The 15,862-nt window shown below is 46.0% G+C and overlaps 1 protein-coding gene across 1 annotated transcript; it reads left to right on the top strand.

Moving 5' to 3' along the window:
• The first annotated feature begins 8,959 nt into the window (after positions 1-8,959).
• On the top strand, positions 8,960-10,414 carry LOC130861997 (sperm motility kinase-like). The gene has a single exon (XM_057751366.1). It carries the CDS (start codon positions 8,960-8,962, stop codon positions 10,412-10,414), a length of 1,455 nt encoding a protein of 484 aa, XP_057607349.1.
• Positions 10,415-15,862: the final 5,448 nt, after the last annotated feature.

Below are 15,862 nucleotides of genomic sequence, written 5' to 3'. Positions count from 1 at the left end.
TGACTTTTAAATAAGACCGTGAGGTGGGACCCATGTCCCAAGGGACTGTTGACTTTACAAGAGACCTAAACTAGAATGAAATGGAGAGAGAGAGAGAGAGAGAGAGAGGAGAGAGAGAGAGAGAGAGAGAGAGAGAGAGAGAGAGAGAGAGAGAGAGAAGGCCTGTTGAACATTTGAAGCCCCAAGGACCACCTCCAGTGACAGACTTCCTCCAACAGGGTCACACCTCCTCATCCTTGTCACGTAGCATCACCCCAATGACTAAGCATTCAAATCTATGAGTCTATGAGGCTGTCCTATTGAATCCATGCAGGTAGTGAGACAGAAATTTGTAAGGAAATTAAGATTGGATGAAGGCTCAGGATAGTTATCTTAAACAATGTTTCGATGTTGTCACTGAATAACAGGACATTTAAACTGTAAGGCCCTTCAAGTGGATAGCAACAGTTGGCAGCTAAGCTTGTGAGACTACCACAGGCAGGACAGACGAAATCTGTCTATCCGGTCATTTATCTGTCCATCCACCCATCCACCCATCCATCCACCTATCCATCCATTCCATCACCCATCCATCCATCCATCCATCCATCCATCCATCCATCCATCCAGATTAGTTACATCTGTGTCTCTGTGCCCAGACATGACCTCTGGGAGGAGGGATTTGTCTTGGCTCATAGTCTCAGAGAGGCCTTGCACTTAAAACATGATGGTGGGAAGACTGTGTGAAGGTTCTGTTCATTTCCTCATAGACACAAAGCTGGGAAACAGGAGGAATGTGGGAACCAAAGAACCACATTTCCTATCGGCTGTGCTTCAGCCAGGCAGAGGCTCCACTCCTTCTAACAACCTACCCTTGGAATTCCACAGCAACACTTTCCCTCACTCTCCTGGCAGAGCCCCACGCCCACCCAGATTCAAAGACAGAGACACCAATCCATTTGGAGGAGCAGCACTGGAAGAAGAATATGGAGGAATCGCGGGTGTCATATTTGAAGTCACAAGTCGCCACAGGCTGAGCTCTGCAGAAGAAAAGCTAAAATTGGGAGTCATTTGTGAAGGGACAGGAAAGAGGGAGAAAGTGTGACATGAAGAGAAAACTCCTTGGCTCAGGTCGTCACTTGTAGCCCACTGAAGGGACTCTGGCCACCTCAAGCATGGCTCTGGCAGGCCTAGCCCTTATCCCCCATCCCTCTGCCTTCTAAACACTGTTAGGTTATTCCCAAAGCAGGCCACCAAGGTCTATTCCCTCATTTGGCCACTCCTTCCTCCTCAGACTGAATACCAAAGTCTAGCTATAAAAGCCCCTTTGGCTCACCTAATGAACATGCCCGTTTAAAGTTAAAATACCTCCTCGTAAGACAGGGCTTCCCATTTTAACTTGGTAAACTGTTATTTGTCTATGGGCCTCTTCCATCCCCCATTTGTCCAGAGATAATCTTTTGTCTCTCTAGGACAAAACCCCTGCCCATCTCCATTTTCCCCTCCCCTTTTCCGTTGTCACTTATCTCCTTTACCACAGCATCCCTTCTCCTACTCCTTAAAATTATACCTGTGAGGTCATTTGCTGATGCTTTCCTGCCAGAGTCAGAAATCAGCCACTTTTTTCTTCCCTGCTTAATAAAGAATCTTTCTGTGAAGCAGGTGTTTGCGTTTAAGTTTTACCTGATTGGGGAGCTGGGAGGAAGCTCGGGTTGTGTGACAGTCCCCTTTGACCACAGCATCTGGTCCTCCAGGAATTAAAACATTGGATCCTCTGACCCACATCAGCCAGCTTCTATCTAGGGAGACATGGGTACCTCACAGAGAGTTAGGTCCAAATCCTTGAGAGCACTCATTACTCATGTAAGCTTTGCTGTGAGGGCCTTCAGCAGCAGTAGGTGAAAAAGACCCCGGGAAGACTGAATGTGACCCAAGAGCCTCTGCTACAGTAGGAAACAGGACATATTCACGAGCCCTCGACCAATGAGGAAAGACAATGTCCATCATGAGCAAGGGAGTTCAGTCCTTCAGCTGTGAGATGTTGGAAGACAGGACCCGAAATCACATGACTGATGTGGTTAATTCCTATAGATGTAGGAACTGTATTGGTCAGTTCCTCACCGCTGCGACAATATGAAAGGACAAAGAATGCGTTCGGGTTCAGAGTTTCAGAGGTCTGGGGTTGAGTATTTATATAACATCATGACAGCAGCGCCACATATCAGAGGAAATTCTTCAGGCAGGCAGGAAGCAGAGAGGAGGCGTCCCAGCTCCTTGTTGTTCATGGAGTCCATCTAGGTTCTCAACCCACAGAATGGTGCCATCCATATTCAGGGTGGCTCTTCCTTGACTTCCTTCACAGACATACCAATGCTGTCTCTCACCAGTGTCCTAGGTGATTCTAACACAGGCAAGGTGACAAGGACTAATTCTCATGGGAACCCAAGCACAGCACACTTAGAGTCAGGACTAGAGGCTCCTGTGTGCTCTCTTAATCTTTAGGGTCTGTGAAGGATGCTGGAACCCAGAGGATTACATAGTGAACTTAAGACCAGCTGAACTACAGAGGAAGCCTCTGTCAAGGACAAAATGGGAGAAGAAAAGAGCAAAGAAAGCAGGAGAGAGAGGAGAGATGAGAGAGGGAGATGAAAGAAAAGAGAAAGAAAAGACACCATGGGGGAGGGCAAGAGGAACCACAAAGTGAACTTAGCAAGCACTAAATGGATTGGTCCATAAACGAGTGAGTTAAGAGAAGCTGCTGGACGAAGCACTGGGCCAAGCTCCTGGAGTCCAGTCGAAGAGAGGGAGGAGGGATTATATGAGCAAAGGGGTCAGGATCATGATGGGGAAACCCACAGAGACAGCTGACATGACGTAGTGGGGACTCATTGACACGTACTGACAGATAGGAAATCCGCATAGGACCAGATGAGGCCCTCTGAAAATGGGTGAGAGTTCTGTGATTTGGGTACTCAGTGGGGCTACTGTGTGGGAACAGGATTTATCCCCAGGGCATGAACTGTTATTTTAAGCCCCTTCCTTATGGAAAAATAAAATTCTCAGCCTTAATATAGCAGAGGAGCTTGAACGTGCCTACAATTGATAGGCCAGACTTTGTTCACACACCACGGTAGTGAGATTTGGGAGTTGTTTGAAGGAAAATAATAAAAAAATTATTCAAATGAAAGTGAGCAGGCAAGGCAAGAACTACAGCAGAATACTGAGGTTTTGTTCAGCCGTGATTGGCCCAGTGCAAGTGACATCACAGGGAGTCATTGTGAGGTCAGCAAGAGACCAGTCTGTATAAGGAGCAGCCTGGGGCTGGGTTCTGTCCTTGTATCACAGAGGAGGAGTTGGTTGGTGGATGAAGATTTGGACTCAGTTATTTCTCCTATTCTTGGATATTGCAAAGTGGGTGACCCTGAAAAAAGTGAGTTTCCCTTGTTTTCTGTTCGACTTTCCATGTTTGACATTTATTGATTGATTCTTTCTGACCATATTCAACTTTGTTTTAAATCGTGGCTGTTATTTCTATTCTTTCATTGACTGAGATTTTCCTTATCATCCAGTCTCATTTGTTTGTCCTTCTTCACTGTGCTCTTTTTTTTAAGCTTCTTTAGTTTTTTAAGTTTTAGTTTGTAGGCACACACTAAAAAATTTACTAAACTACGCTGAAAATTCACCAGCCGTGTGTCACCTCCCTGCCTATGTCAGGTGAGCAGTGTTTCTATTAAGAAATTCATCTTTTCTTTTGAGTATGATGAAAATAAATGTTTTTATGTTTGTAGAATAGGGTTGTTCATAGGAAAACATTCTCTCATTCTATGTTTGTCCCTGGCAGTGGCATTTCATTTCTTTTCAGGGGTGACTATGTTTTCTTGATTTTTGACTATGCTTGTTTTTTTTTCAAGTTTTGTTTGTAGATTGATTCTTGTGTTCCCCTGAAGGTATCTTGATCATGAAGAATGATCATTTTATTGTGTCAATGACTAAGAAGTTAATGATCGAGTACTTTCCTTAAGGATATCCCAATGTTCTTAGTCAACAACCCTTTCAGATACTCATCTCTTTTCAAGGTGTCTTTCTTGGCTAGAGAGTAATAGCTTTACGAGAAGAGGTTGTTTTATAAAAACATTTGAAAGTATCCTTGCCTCAGTTTTATGGACTATTGGAATATTAGTGGATCATTGCAGTCATTTCTTGAGATTGTTGGATTCATCAGTGAGTTTTCCCAGTAAAAATACAAGGCATTGTCAACCTATTTGTTTTTTCAGATTGTGTTGCCAGGTTTTATATTCTGACTTTACACTTTTCCACGGATTCTTGCATTTTTCCTTGGTATATGAGTTTGTATCTTTAGTGGGGAGCGAGGAAAGATGGGAGCTGCAGAGAGACGGTGATGCTAGGAGAAATTCCATCCAGGCACGAGGACTCTAGCTACAATGGCCATGCAGTGGGTGTCTGAAGCAGTTTCATCCCTGTCAAACAAAGCATGTCTCCATGGAATTGAGGTTTCTGAGGGAAAGGGAGGTCCTGCACCAATAGGAAGCAGGTTCATTTAGTATCCTACACTACAGAGGACGTGGCCATGAATTTGGGATACTTGAAGGGTCCATTCTTTCTCTGGTGGAGGTGGATGAACGAGACACAGTCAATGTGTGACTGTGTGACAGCAATGAGTCTGCCTTGACTTCTGGGCAGCATGGGTAGGGTGGGGGTGGTGAGCAACCAGCTCTGCTAAGCCCATGTTAATTTGTGACTATTCTGTTGTGATAGAAGTTTATGAACAGGGCATCTTAAAAGAGAGTGAGCGTGTCTGTCTGACTTAGATAGGAGGGACAAAAGCCCATGGGGGTGGGTCAGAATCACAGAAGCTAGTTGGAATCCTGAAGGCAAATGCAGAAAATTGAGATGTCACCAACTCAAACTCAAGCAAGAAGTAGAGGAGGACATGAAGACTAGAATCTACGTGATTCTAACCCAGGTAAGGTGAAAAGGACTAACTCACATTGGAACCCCAAAAGAGGACACTTAGAGCCAGGACACGGGCTCATGCCTATGATCTTAATCTTTGGGGGCTGTGAAGGATGCTGCAACCCTGAGGGCTACACAGTGAACAGGAGGCCAGCTGAACTACAAAGTTAGATCTGTCAAAGACAAGAGGGGAAGGTATTGGAGCCAAAGAAAGAGGATGGAGGGGAGAGGAGGGAGAGGAAGAGGAAGGAAAAGAGAAAGAAAAGACACTGTGGGGTGGGCAAGAGGAACCACAAAGTGAACAGAAGCAAACACTAAATGTATTGGTCCATTAATAATTTAAGAAAAGCTGCAGGACAAAGCACTGGACCGAGCTCCTGGAGTCTAGTTGAAGAGAGGGAGGACAGATTATAGGAGCAAATGGGATTAAGAGACCGATGGGGACACCCAAGAGACAGCTGACCTGAACTAGTTGGAACTCACTGACACTGGACTGACAGATGAGAAATCCGCATAGGACTGAACTAGGCCCTCTGAAAATGGGTGAGAGTTCTGTGACTTGGGCACAGTGGGACCAGGATTTATCTCCAGCTCATGAACTGTCTTTTTGGAGCCCATTCCTTATGGAGAAATACCTAACTCAGAATGGATACATGGGAGGGTCTTGGTCCTCCTTGGGTTGATATGCCAATCTTTTTGTTGACTCCCCAAGGCAGCCTATACCTTCTATGAGGAGTTTGGGGAGTTGGTTGAAGGAAAATGTGGGGGGGGGGAGGAGAGGTTAAACTGTGGTTGGTATGTAAAATGAAAAAAATAACATTAAAGGTTTTATTTAAGTTAAAGGGAACAGGGAAAGCAACAACTACTGCAAATTACTGAGGTTTTGTTCAGCCGTGATTGGCCCAGTGCAATGACATCACAGGGAGTCATTGTGAGGTCAGCTAGAGACCAGTCTGTACAGGGTGCTACCTGGACTGGTTCTGTCCTTGTATCACAGAGGAGGAGTTGGTTGGTGGATGAGGATTTGGACTCAGTTATTTCTAATAATCTTGGATTTTCGAAAGTGGGTGACCCTGAAAAAAGTGAGCTTCCCTTGTTTCCTGTTCGACTTTCCATGTTTGACATTTATTGATTGATTCTTTTTTATCATATTCAACTTTGTTTTAAATCGTGGCTGTTATTTATATTCTTTCACCGACTGAGATTTTCCTTTTCATCCAATCTCATTTCTTTGTCCTTCTTCACTGTGCTCTTTTTTAAAGCTTTCTGGTTGTAGGCACAGAGTTAGGAACTTACAGACTGTGCTGAAGATTGACCATCCGTGTGTCACCTCCCTGCCAATGTCAGGTAAGCAGTGTTTCTATTAACAAGAAATTCATCTTCTCTTCTGATTATGATGAAAATAAATATTTTATGTTTTTAGAATAGGATTGTTTATAATAAAACATTATCTCATTCTATGTTTGTCCCTGGCAATGGCCCTCACTTCTTTACTGGGGTGACTATGTTTTCTTGTGCTGGACGATACTTGCTCTTTTATCAATTTTTGTACTTAGATTGATTCTTGTGTTCCCCTGAAGGCATCTTGGTCATGAAGAATGATCATTTAATGTGTTACTGACTGAGAAGTAAAGGAGCAAGTGCTATCCTTAAGGATATTTTAATGTTCGTAGATATTGTCCCAGTCAGACACTAATTTATTTTCAAGGTGTCTTTACTTGGCTAGAGAGTAAGAGCTTTACGATAAGAGTTTGTCTGATAAAAAGATTTGAAGATAAACCTTGCCTCAGTATCATGGGCTAATGGAATATCTGTGGATCATTGCAGTTATTTCTTTAGACTGTTTGATCCATCAGAGAAATATCCCGGTAACAATACAAGGTAATGTCAACCTATTTGTTCTTTCAGATTGTGTTGCCTACTTTTATACTTCAACTTTAAAGTTTTCCATGGATTTTTGTATATTTCCTTATTATGTGAGTCCACATCTTTAGTAAGATGTGAGGAAAGATGGGAGCTGCAGAGAGACGGTGATGCTAGGGGAGATTCTACATCCAGGCACAAGGACTCTAGCAATGATGGCCATGCAGTGGGAGTCTGAGGCAGTTTCTTTCCTGTCAGACAAAGCATATCTCCATGGGCAGGTTTCTGAGGGAAAGGGAAGTCCTGCACCAATAGGAAGCAGGTTCGAGACCTGTGCTACACTACAGAGGATGTGGCCTGGAATTCGGGCTACTTGAAGAGTCCTTTCTCTTGTGGAGGTGGATGAAAGAGACACAGTCAATGTGTGACTGTGTGACAGCAATGAGTCGGCCTTGACTTCTGGGCAGCATGGGTAGGGTGGGGATGGGGAGCAACCAGCTCTGCTAAGCCCATGTTTATTGGTTAGCATTCTGTTGTGATAGAAATTATAAACATGGCATCTTAAGAAAGAGTGAGCATGTCTGTCTGACTTCGTTTTGGAGGGACAAGAGCCCTTGGGGATGGGTCAGAGTCATAGAAGCTAGCTGGAATCCTGAAGGAAAATGCAGGAGATTGAGATGTCACCAACTCAAACTCAAGCAAGAAGTAGAAGAGGACATGAAGACTATGCTAATTCTTCTCATGGATAGAGTTCTAATTCTTTGGATCCAAAGTAAAAATGTCCCAAGCAGTACCATCTACTTTCCTTGTGTGTCCATGTGTTCAAACACCCCATTTGTATCAGACATTTTTAATTCAAAGTACCACAGTGGGATTGTAGAATGTCAGATGTGTTGAGGACTTGACTCCTGGCTTGGGAATTTGTGGAATGCATGTGGAAAGCTAGAGGACCTGTGCCACGTGGTGATAGAAAACGTCTTATTCAGTGTCACCAACCACCTAACCACCAGCTCTATTTGGGAAGGAGATGTGCCACCACCATGGCTTCAGTGTCTCTTGAAAGTGTGTACACGTGTGCGGGCACGCGCGCACACACACACACACACACAAAACCTACCTCCCTGGAGTTGATTCTGATCTGAGATTTGGTGCCAGCCATGAACAAAATACTCAGGACACTAGTTGTGTTACAGAACTTGGTCAAAACCACTGTCAGTTATGGAAGCCATGATTGGTCTGCTCATTTGGGTGACATCACAAGGAAGCATTATGAAGTATGCTAACAACGATTCTGTTTTAGGCACTGCCTGCATTGGTTCCTGTCCTGTATCTGGGAGTAGCCGTCACTACTCTACACAACAAGTCTACTGAAGATTGCATGTGACATACTTGGAATCTCCAATCTACTGGACTTTGTTAGAGTGAGTTCTTTCCAATTCATTGGTTTTGGTGTTAGGGTTAAGTTTTGCTAATTCATGTTTACGTGTAGCTATTAGTTTACATCCTAGGTCTGATTTGTAAACGTCGTGTCTATTTTTTCATTGTCACCCAATTTCCTGTTTCAAAATTCATTTATTTTTTACTTTTTTCCACTGCGTTTCAATTTTCTTCAGCTGGAGCACGTGTTACTGTAAACCAACCACAGCAATTTCCTTATGAGTTTCCCATCCACGCCTAGCCTGCATTTTGGTCAAACGCTCCTGCTCCATCGCTTCCTCCACTCCATCTCTGTGTCTAATACTGTTTCTTTGATAAACGCTCAGCCCTCTTCTTCCTCAAACACACAGAAGAAAATATCATATTTCTCTTTGTGGACTTTGTTTCTCTTAGATGATATTTTCTCTACGTGTAGCTACTTTCCACAGAACACAAAAGTTCAGTGATCACTGTGTCTGAGTACTGGTTCTTCCCCAGAATCTGAACAGATGCTGCTACGCTCTTGTTCAGTGTCTGTATGCCAATTGCCCTCTGGATTATTCTTGTACTTCTTGGTCTTAAAGGCATCATTAGGTTGTTTGAGTTATCTCAGATTTCAAGACAGAGAATTCCTACCTATAAACTTCCATTTCTAAAACTATATCATTTCTTCCCTAGCATCGTGTGTCCCTGAAATTGCCCCAAATACAGAGAACGTGGGGTAGCCATGATGGCCAGCCCCCAGGAAGAGGACATCCTTAAGAAGAATTATAAATTTTTATCATCACTAGGTTGTGGTGCATTTGGGGAGGTGATCCTTGCCCAGCACCTTCCCACAAAAACGCAGGTGGCCATCAAGGTGCTGGAAAAAGAGTACAATGATGTGGAATACATCGATTCTGAAGTGGCCATCCATAAGTCCCTACATCACAGGAACATCATCCAGTTCTTCCACGCTATCAACACGCTGCGGACCACTTATCTGGTCATGGAATATCTGGAAGGGAAAGATCTGGTGATGCTGATCAATGAGGTGGGCTGTCTAACAGAGGAGGAGGCCAGGCCTATAGTCAATCAGTTGGCCTCTGCTGTGCACTTCCTGCACCAAAGACTGATCGCGCACCGCGACATCAAATTAGAGAACATCCTGCTGGGTGAAGGTGGCAAAGTCAAACTTTGCGATTTTGGGTTGGCCACTCAGCTCGTAGAGGGCCAGATGCTGGAGGAGCTGTGGGGCACCTTGCCATATTTGGCCCCAGAGATCTTGGCCGGAACACCGTATGACGCTATGGCAGGGGATATGTGGAGCTTAGGGATTGTCTTCTACGTCCTGGTCACCGGACACTTGCCCTATGTAGAATCGACCCCCGAAGCTATGTACCATCTAATCACCACCACCCCATGCCGCATTCCATACCATCTTTCGAGGCCCTGTTATCTCATCCTGGCCAGACTGCTCACCGGTTACCTTTGGTTCCGCCTTACATCATCTCGGCTTGTGGAACGCCCTTGGCTGGGCCATATTCAGGAACACATAACACCTCCTGCCAAGGAAATCCTCCCCAAGGTTGTGGAGACCATGTGTAACATCGGGTACACCTGCGAGCAGGTGGTATCGTCTCTAAAAGACCCACAGTCAAACCTAACGGCAACTATTAACATCCTTAAATTCAAAGTGAGCTCTGGGGATAGCAGTCTGCAACATATCATCCCTGCAGTCTCTACTAGCGTCCCTGTCGCCCTGAAGAGGAGCCACAGCGAACCAGCTCTGATGTCCAGAGGGGAGAGCACACACACACACCTGCTCCACACACACACCTGCCCGGAGGCGCTGCACTATTCAGGCCCAGAAGGAGATGCATTGGCCACTGAAACCATCAACCCAGCTACAGGGGACACCACAGTCACCATGATGTCACTGGATAGCCTGGCTGATGACTCCTCATCCCCTGATCCACCTCTGAATGTCAGCTGCATAGGTCTGGTGAATATGGCTTTCACCGAAGAGGAAGAATCCAGAGAGCCAGATGTGCCCAGTGACCAGCCCCAGGTTGTACCCGCAGCCTCTGGAACCAGGCCACTCCGGGGCTGGAAGCTCATGAAAAAACGCATTTCCAGAGCACTGAGAGCACTGTGCTGCTGCTGCCTGCCCACCCCACCAGGGCAAACGGAAGTGGCGTAGAGTTCCAGCCCTGGTAAGGAGTGCCTGCTGCAGGAGGGAGCCAGGACAGAAGCTCAGATGGTCGAGGCCCTGCATGCAACCCAGGGCAACAGGCCCCTGCGTCCATACTCCAGCTACAGGTTCTGAGCTGCCTGTCCATTTCTCCTGTAGCCTACTGCTGCCCCGGCACTGCTTGCCAGATCCAGGGCTGAACAGAAGGCCCATCTGCCCACTCAGCTGCCACCTCCCCAGCTTTGGTTGTGCGTTGAAGACCGTTACCCACAACATCTAGACCACCTCCCTCTGCAACAACAGTGACTTAGATGCCCACCTCATGCTGATCATCACCTTGGTCACTTCCTCCTCTCCAACCCTCAGGCAGAACTGCAACAATGTATGTCCTTGAACCTGATTGACAGGGATGATGATACAGAATTCAAGCTTATGCTTCAGTTTGAACCCCCACTGTTTTACTATTTCTGATTTTCGTGTTATGTACTCTTTTTAAAATTTGGTTGTTATTTGTTCTTTTTATATATTGATAAGAAAATGTTTTTATTAGTACATCTTAGGAAGTTCAACTTAAATAGCGAATATTGATGAGTTTTCCCTCTGTTTTTAATGCTTCATGTAAATATCTGGACACTCAGTAGTAACTAATGAGTAAAGCCTAATCTGGACAATAAATATTAATGATTAGCCATAAAAGAGAGGAGCTTCTGGTCCAAGTTGTAGGAGAAACTGTCAACCAGCCTATTCAAGCCTCACTCGTCCGGCCAAAACCAGCCCACAGGAGCATGCATGGCAGGAACTTCCTCCCTGAGCCAATGGAAAGCCTGCTGCTGCACCCAGAGACTGCTGACTAACGGACAAATGACCAGAGATGCCAATGAAGGAAGAACAACACAGAAGACTTGGTCACCTGAGCCAATGGGACCTTGGGATGGGATAGGAGAGGCCTGCCCATACCCTCAATAAAGGAGTTGGCTTTTTGTAGTCACCTGACTTCCATAGTCTATGTGCTTGACTCCATGCCTTCTCACCCCTCCCACAAGTAGTGTCCCTGCAGGGTCACGCCCAGCACTGGTTTATCTTGGCTCAATTTTCCTTCAAATCTCTCTCCCTCATCCTCCTGCCCTTCCTCTCTCTCTCTTTTGTTTTGTGGCCTCTGTTCACAGGAGGCTCTCAGGAGCTCACCATCTCATCTTGTCCTGGTTCAGGAGTCGGAGCCCAGGCAGCATCAGCCCACTCTGCCCTCCCAGGCCCCCTGTGAGAAGAGGATATTTAGTCCCAGTCAGCCTCACAGAAAGTCCTATCACTGAGTATCTTCAGCTCCATTGCCCAGACTAGTCACGTGGCTATTGTTGAGCCAATCACTGAGTACAAGGTAGTGTGATGTTCTGATTAGCCAGGCCTGAGTCATATGACCACCCAGGCTGAGATGAAATTAATTTCTTTAGAACCACAGACATTGAGAGTTAAGGCGAAGCAAGGGACAGGAAAAGGGCAGGTATCAGATGTGGGTGCAGCCCAGCTCCCGGCTAAAAAAGGAAGCAGTCACAGGACACCAGTCACAGGGACAGAAGGACAGGTTAAGTTGTGATGCCGTTCACACCAACTCCATTGGGAGACTGACCCAAACCTCTCTGCCCAGAGAAAACTAAATTTATTTCCTTTTCAAAATTTTAACTTCACATGTATGGATGTCACAGAATAATTGATAGTCAGTTCTCGCCTGCCATGTGGGTCCCAGGTATCGAACTCAGGCCTTCCCTCTTGGCAGCAACCATATACACCTGGGGAGACCCGCGGCTCTGCCTTGTGCTTGTAGCTCTGCCTTCAGCAGGAGAGTTGGAATTCAGGTCACAGTTATGACAGTTTTGTTCTCTAGCTAACCCAGGGAGAGTTCTTTGTGACCACACTTGATTTAAGAACTACACTTTTCATTTGATAAAATCTCTGGTAAAGATTGGAGGTTTGTGAGATCAGAGCTGTGAAGAAGTAGAAGGAATAGATGCTAATGCCAGGAGGAGCACGCTAAAGCCCACAACATAAATGAAGATACGCTTAATGAACTCATCTCCCAAGGAAAGGGGGAAAATGGCAGAAATTAGCCATTCCTGAGGTGTTGTAAAGGGGGAGCAGTTTCTTATGGGCAGAATAATGCTGTCTTCATCTCGGGTGGCAGAATTGATGGAGATCACAAAACTGCTGGGTCCAGGACTCTAAGAAACATCATCTCTTGTCTTTGAGACTTTATCTATGGCTAAAAGTGGCCCCAGAGGCTCCAGAATACCAACCATTAGGAGTATTTGGGATGCAAGTACCAGGCAGCTGACCTTAGTGATTGAAATGAATGGGGTGTGGAGGGATTGCTTTTCTTATATAACAAAATTCTAAAGGAAACACCTGATGGCCCTGATTTGCAGCTCATGTTTTTTGGCTTTTTCTTCACAGTTCGAAAGAGGGCTACATCAACAGCAGGTACCATCACCACCTTCCATTAGAAGGAAGCGGGAAGGTGGTTCTGTGCAAGCTTGTGGTCTCAACTTCAAGGCCTCATCACCAATGTAATGTCAGAATCATTTGTTTGCACACCTGTGATCCCAGCACTCCTACAGTAAGATGGGAGGTAGAGGCAGGAGAGTTCCTAGGAGCTCATAGACCACAGCCTGTAAATACAGTGGCTGTGAAACCCTGTCTCAAACAAGTGGAGGACAAGGACCAACACCCAAAGGTGACCTCTGACCCCCATGTGTGTGCCATGGCACACACAGCCATGTCTGTATTCAAACATATTCCCCACACACACCTTCTCTCTACATATGACACTCTCTCATACATGTTCAGACGTGCACACACAGAGACACACACAGGCACACACACCCTACTAAGAAGCAAAGGAGAAATGAGAAGGAAGAGGAAAACACCATCTAAAGACTTCATGCCTGTCAATGAAAGCTTATGTTTTGGTTGCCTTCATCTGCAATGTGACTAAGCAGAAGGTGTGAGAATGAGCTCTTGACAATTCCACCCACAGGATTTGCATCATTTCTTCCAATACCCATCTTTTAAGAAGGTGTGGACAAGTTTTTAACATAGCTAATGCTCTCATCTCAGGAATATCTAGACCAATTCTCTCAACTTGAAGTTTTTACCAGCCAATTAACCATTCCTCTTTACTTGCCAGCATTCTCCAGAGGAAGAGTGGTCATGAAGGAGATTTACTTATCATTCATGCTATTATTTTATACAATATCTTAATTCATATTCCTATTTTACTATTCTTTTTTTTATTCTTTTTTTTTATTCTTTTTTACTTAAAATTTCCAACTGCTCCCCGTTTCCCATTTCCCTCCCCCTCCTCCCACATACTGCCCCCTCCCCCCGCTCCCCTCTCCCTATCCCCACTCCAATTCTCCTCCCCCTAGTCCACTCCCCCTCCCTCTCGATACTGAAAAGCAGTCCAAATTCCCTGCTCTACAGGAAGACCAAGGTCCTCCCACTTCTATCTAGGTCCAGGAAGGTGAGCATCCAAACAGGCTACGCACCCACAAATCCAGTTCATGTATTAGGATCGAAACCTAGTGCCATTGTCCTTGGCTTCTCATCAGCCTTCATTGTCCGCCTTGTTCAGAGAGTCCAGTTTCAACCCATGCTTATTCAGTCCCAGTCCAGCTGGCCTTGGAGAGCTCCCAATAGATCAGTTCCACTGTCACAGTGGGTGGGTGCACGCCTCGTGGTCCTGATTTCCTTGCTCTTGTTCTCCCTCCTTCTGCTCCTCATTTGGACCTTAAGAGCTCAGATGGTTGATCCAAATTGGGTCTCTGTCTCTCTCTCGATCCATCGCCAGATGAAAGTTCCTGTGCCATTCTCCTTGGCCTCTCGTCAGCTCTCATTGTCCACCACACTCAGAGAGTCCGGTTTTATCCCATGTTTTTTTCAGTAGCAGTCCAGCTGGCCTTGGTGAGCTCCCAATAGATCGGCCCCCCTGTCTCAGTGGTTGGGTGCACCCCTCATGGTCCTGACTTCCTTGTTCATGTTCTCTCTCCTTCTGCTCCTCATTATAACCTTGGGAGCTCAGTCCGGTGCTCCAGTGTGGGTCTCTGGCTCTATCTACATCCATCGCTAGATGAAGGTTCTATGGCGATATGCAAGATATTCATCAGTATGGATTATAGGATAGGTTCATTTCAGGTTCCCTATCCTCAGGTGCCCCAATGAACTAACTTGGGACATTGCCCTGGGCATCTGGTAGCCATTCCAAGTTCAAGTCTCTTGCCAACCCTTGTTTTTTTTTGTTTATTCGAGACAGGGTTTCTCTGTGGTTTTGGTGCCTGTCCTGGAACTAGCTCTTGTAGACCAGGCTGGTCTCGAACTCACAGAGATCCGCCTGCCTCTGCCTCCCGAGTGCTGGGATTAAAAGCGTGTGCCACCACTGCCCGGCTCTATTTTACTATTCTGTGTGTTTAAGTTCTGAAGAACAAACCCAGGTCATCAGGCTTGGTGGCGAACACCTTTACCTGATGAGCCATCCCACTGTTCCTGGAAGATGTATTGGACTGGTTAACATAAGGGCTGGTGTATTCCCCATTGACAACATGGAGGCGCGGTCAGGAAGCTGGATGCTTCTGCAGTTTCCATCTGCTTCTGGGTACCTAGAATCTCCCTAGCACTGAGTTCACATTGCAGGCAGAAGGAGTTAGCGTGGTGTCCTTGGAGGATGGCTACAACAATGGGTGAATTCCTCAAAAAAGGTGCTTGCACACCCACTTCTTCCCGATCCCCTAGTCTCCCTGGGCTACCGTCCCTTTGGGTAATACCAGGGTGGGTCTATTCCAGTTACTGTCCCACATGCCATCCCTCTCTGGAAATTCCCCTCACACGCCCAAGTGTGTGCTACCCATCCTTGACACTCATGCAGCCAGGTTGACAACCACCACTTCACAGTTCTGCCTGTTAGCCTGGGAAATCCTTGCCCATGAAGTCATGGTGACACTGATTACCCCAGGGAGGATACATCCACAGGACTGGACACATGACCTGAAGACCTAGTCATCTGAAAACCTGGTCCTGGTGGTGAACCTCCAGGAAGTCATGTGGTCTGTGCAGGCCAATCAGCATCCCTCCACAAGGCTTTTGTCACAGAGAAAGATCTTCCCACTTTGGGCAGTAGAGGCAGAAAAGGGATCTGCTGGTGGGCATCAGCTGGTAGAGAAACTGAATCCATAGAAGGGAAAATTGAGGATTCGATGTTAAGGAATTGCTGCAGTAGAGAGCAGCCCATGACAGACCAAAGAAAGGCTCCTCCCAGGCCAGAGTGGTGATGCAGGGAGTTTACTGGGGTTATTCGTGGATTGTTCATAGATGTAGGAAGACCCAGCCCACTGTGGGTGGCACCATTCCCTAGCTTGAGCCCTGAACTGTCTAAGAGTGAAGCAAGCTAGCAAAAATGAGTTTATTCTCTTG

The sequence above is a fragment of the Chionomys nivalis genome, chromosome 19 (genome assembly GCF_950005125.1).
Source record: "Chionomys nivalis chromosome 19, mChiNiv1.1, whole genome shotgun sequence".
Taxonomy (NCBI): Eukaryota; Metazoa; Chordata; class Mammalia; order Rodentia; family Cricetidae; genus Chionomys; species Chionomys nivalis.
Note: the sequence above shows the minus strand (reverse complement) of the source record. Positions and strands in the feature narration are given on the sequence as shown.

Coding starts and splice junctions, on each gene's coding strand:
- LOC130861997 (XM_057751366.1), top strand. CDS start 8,960: ATGATGGCCAGCCCCCAGGAAGAGGACATCCTTAAGAAGAATTATAAA.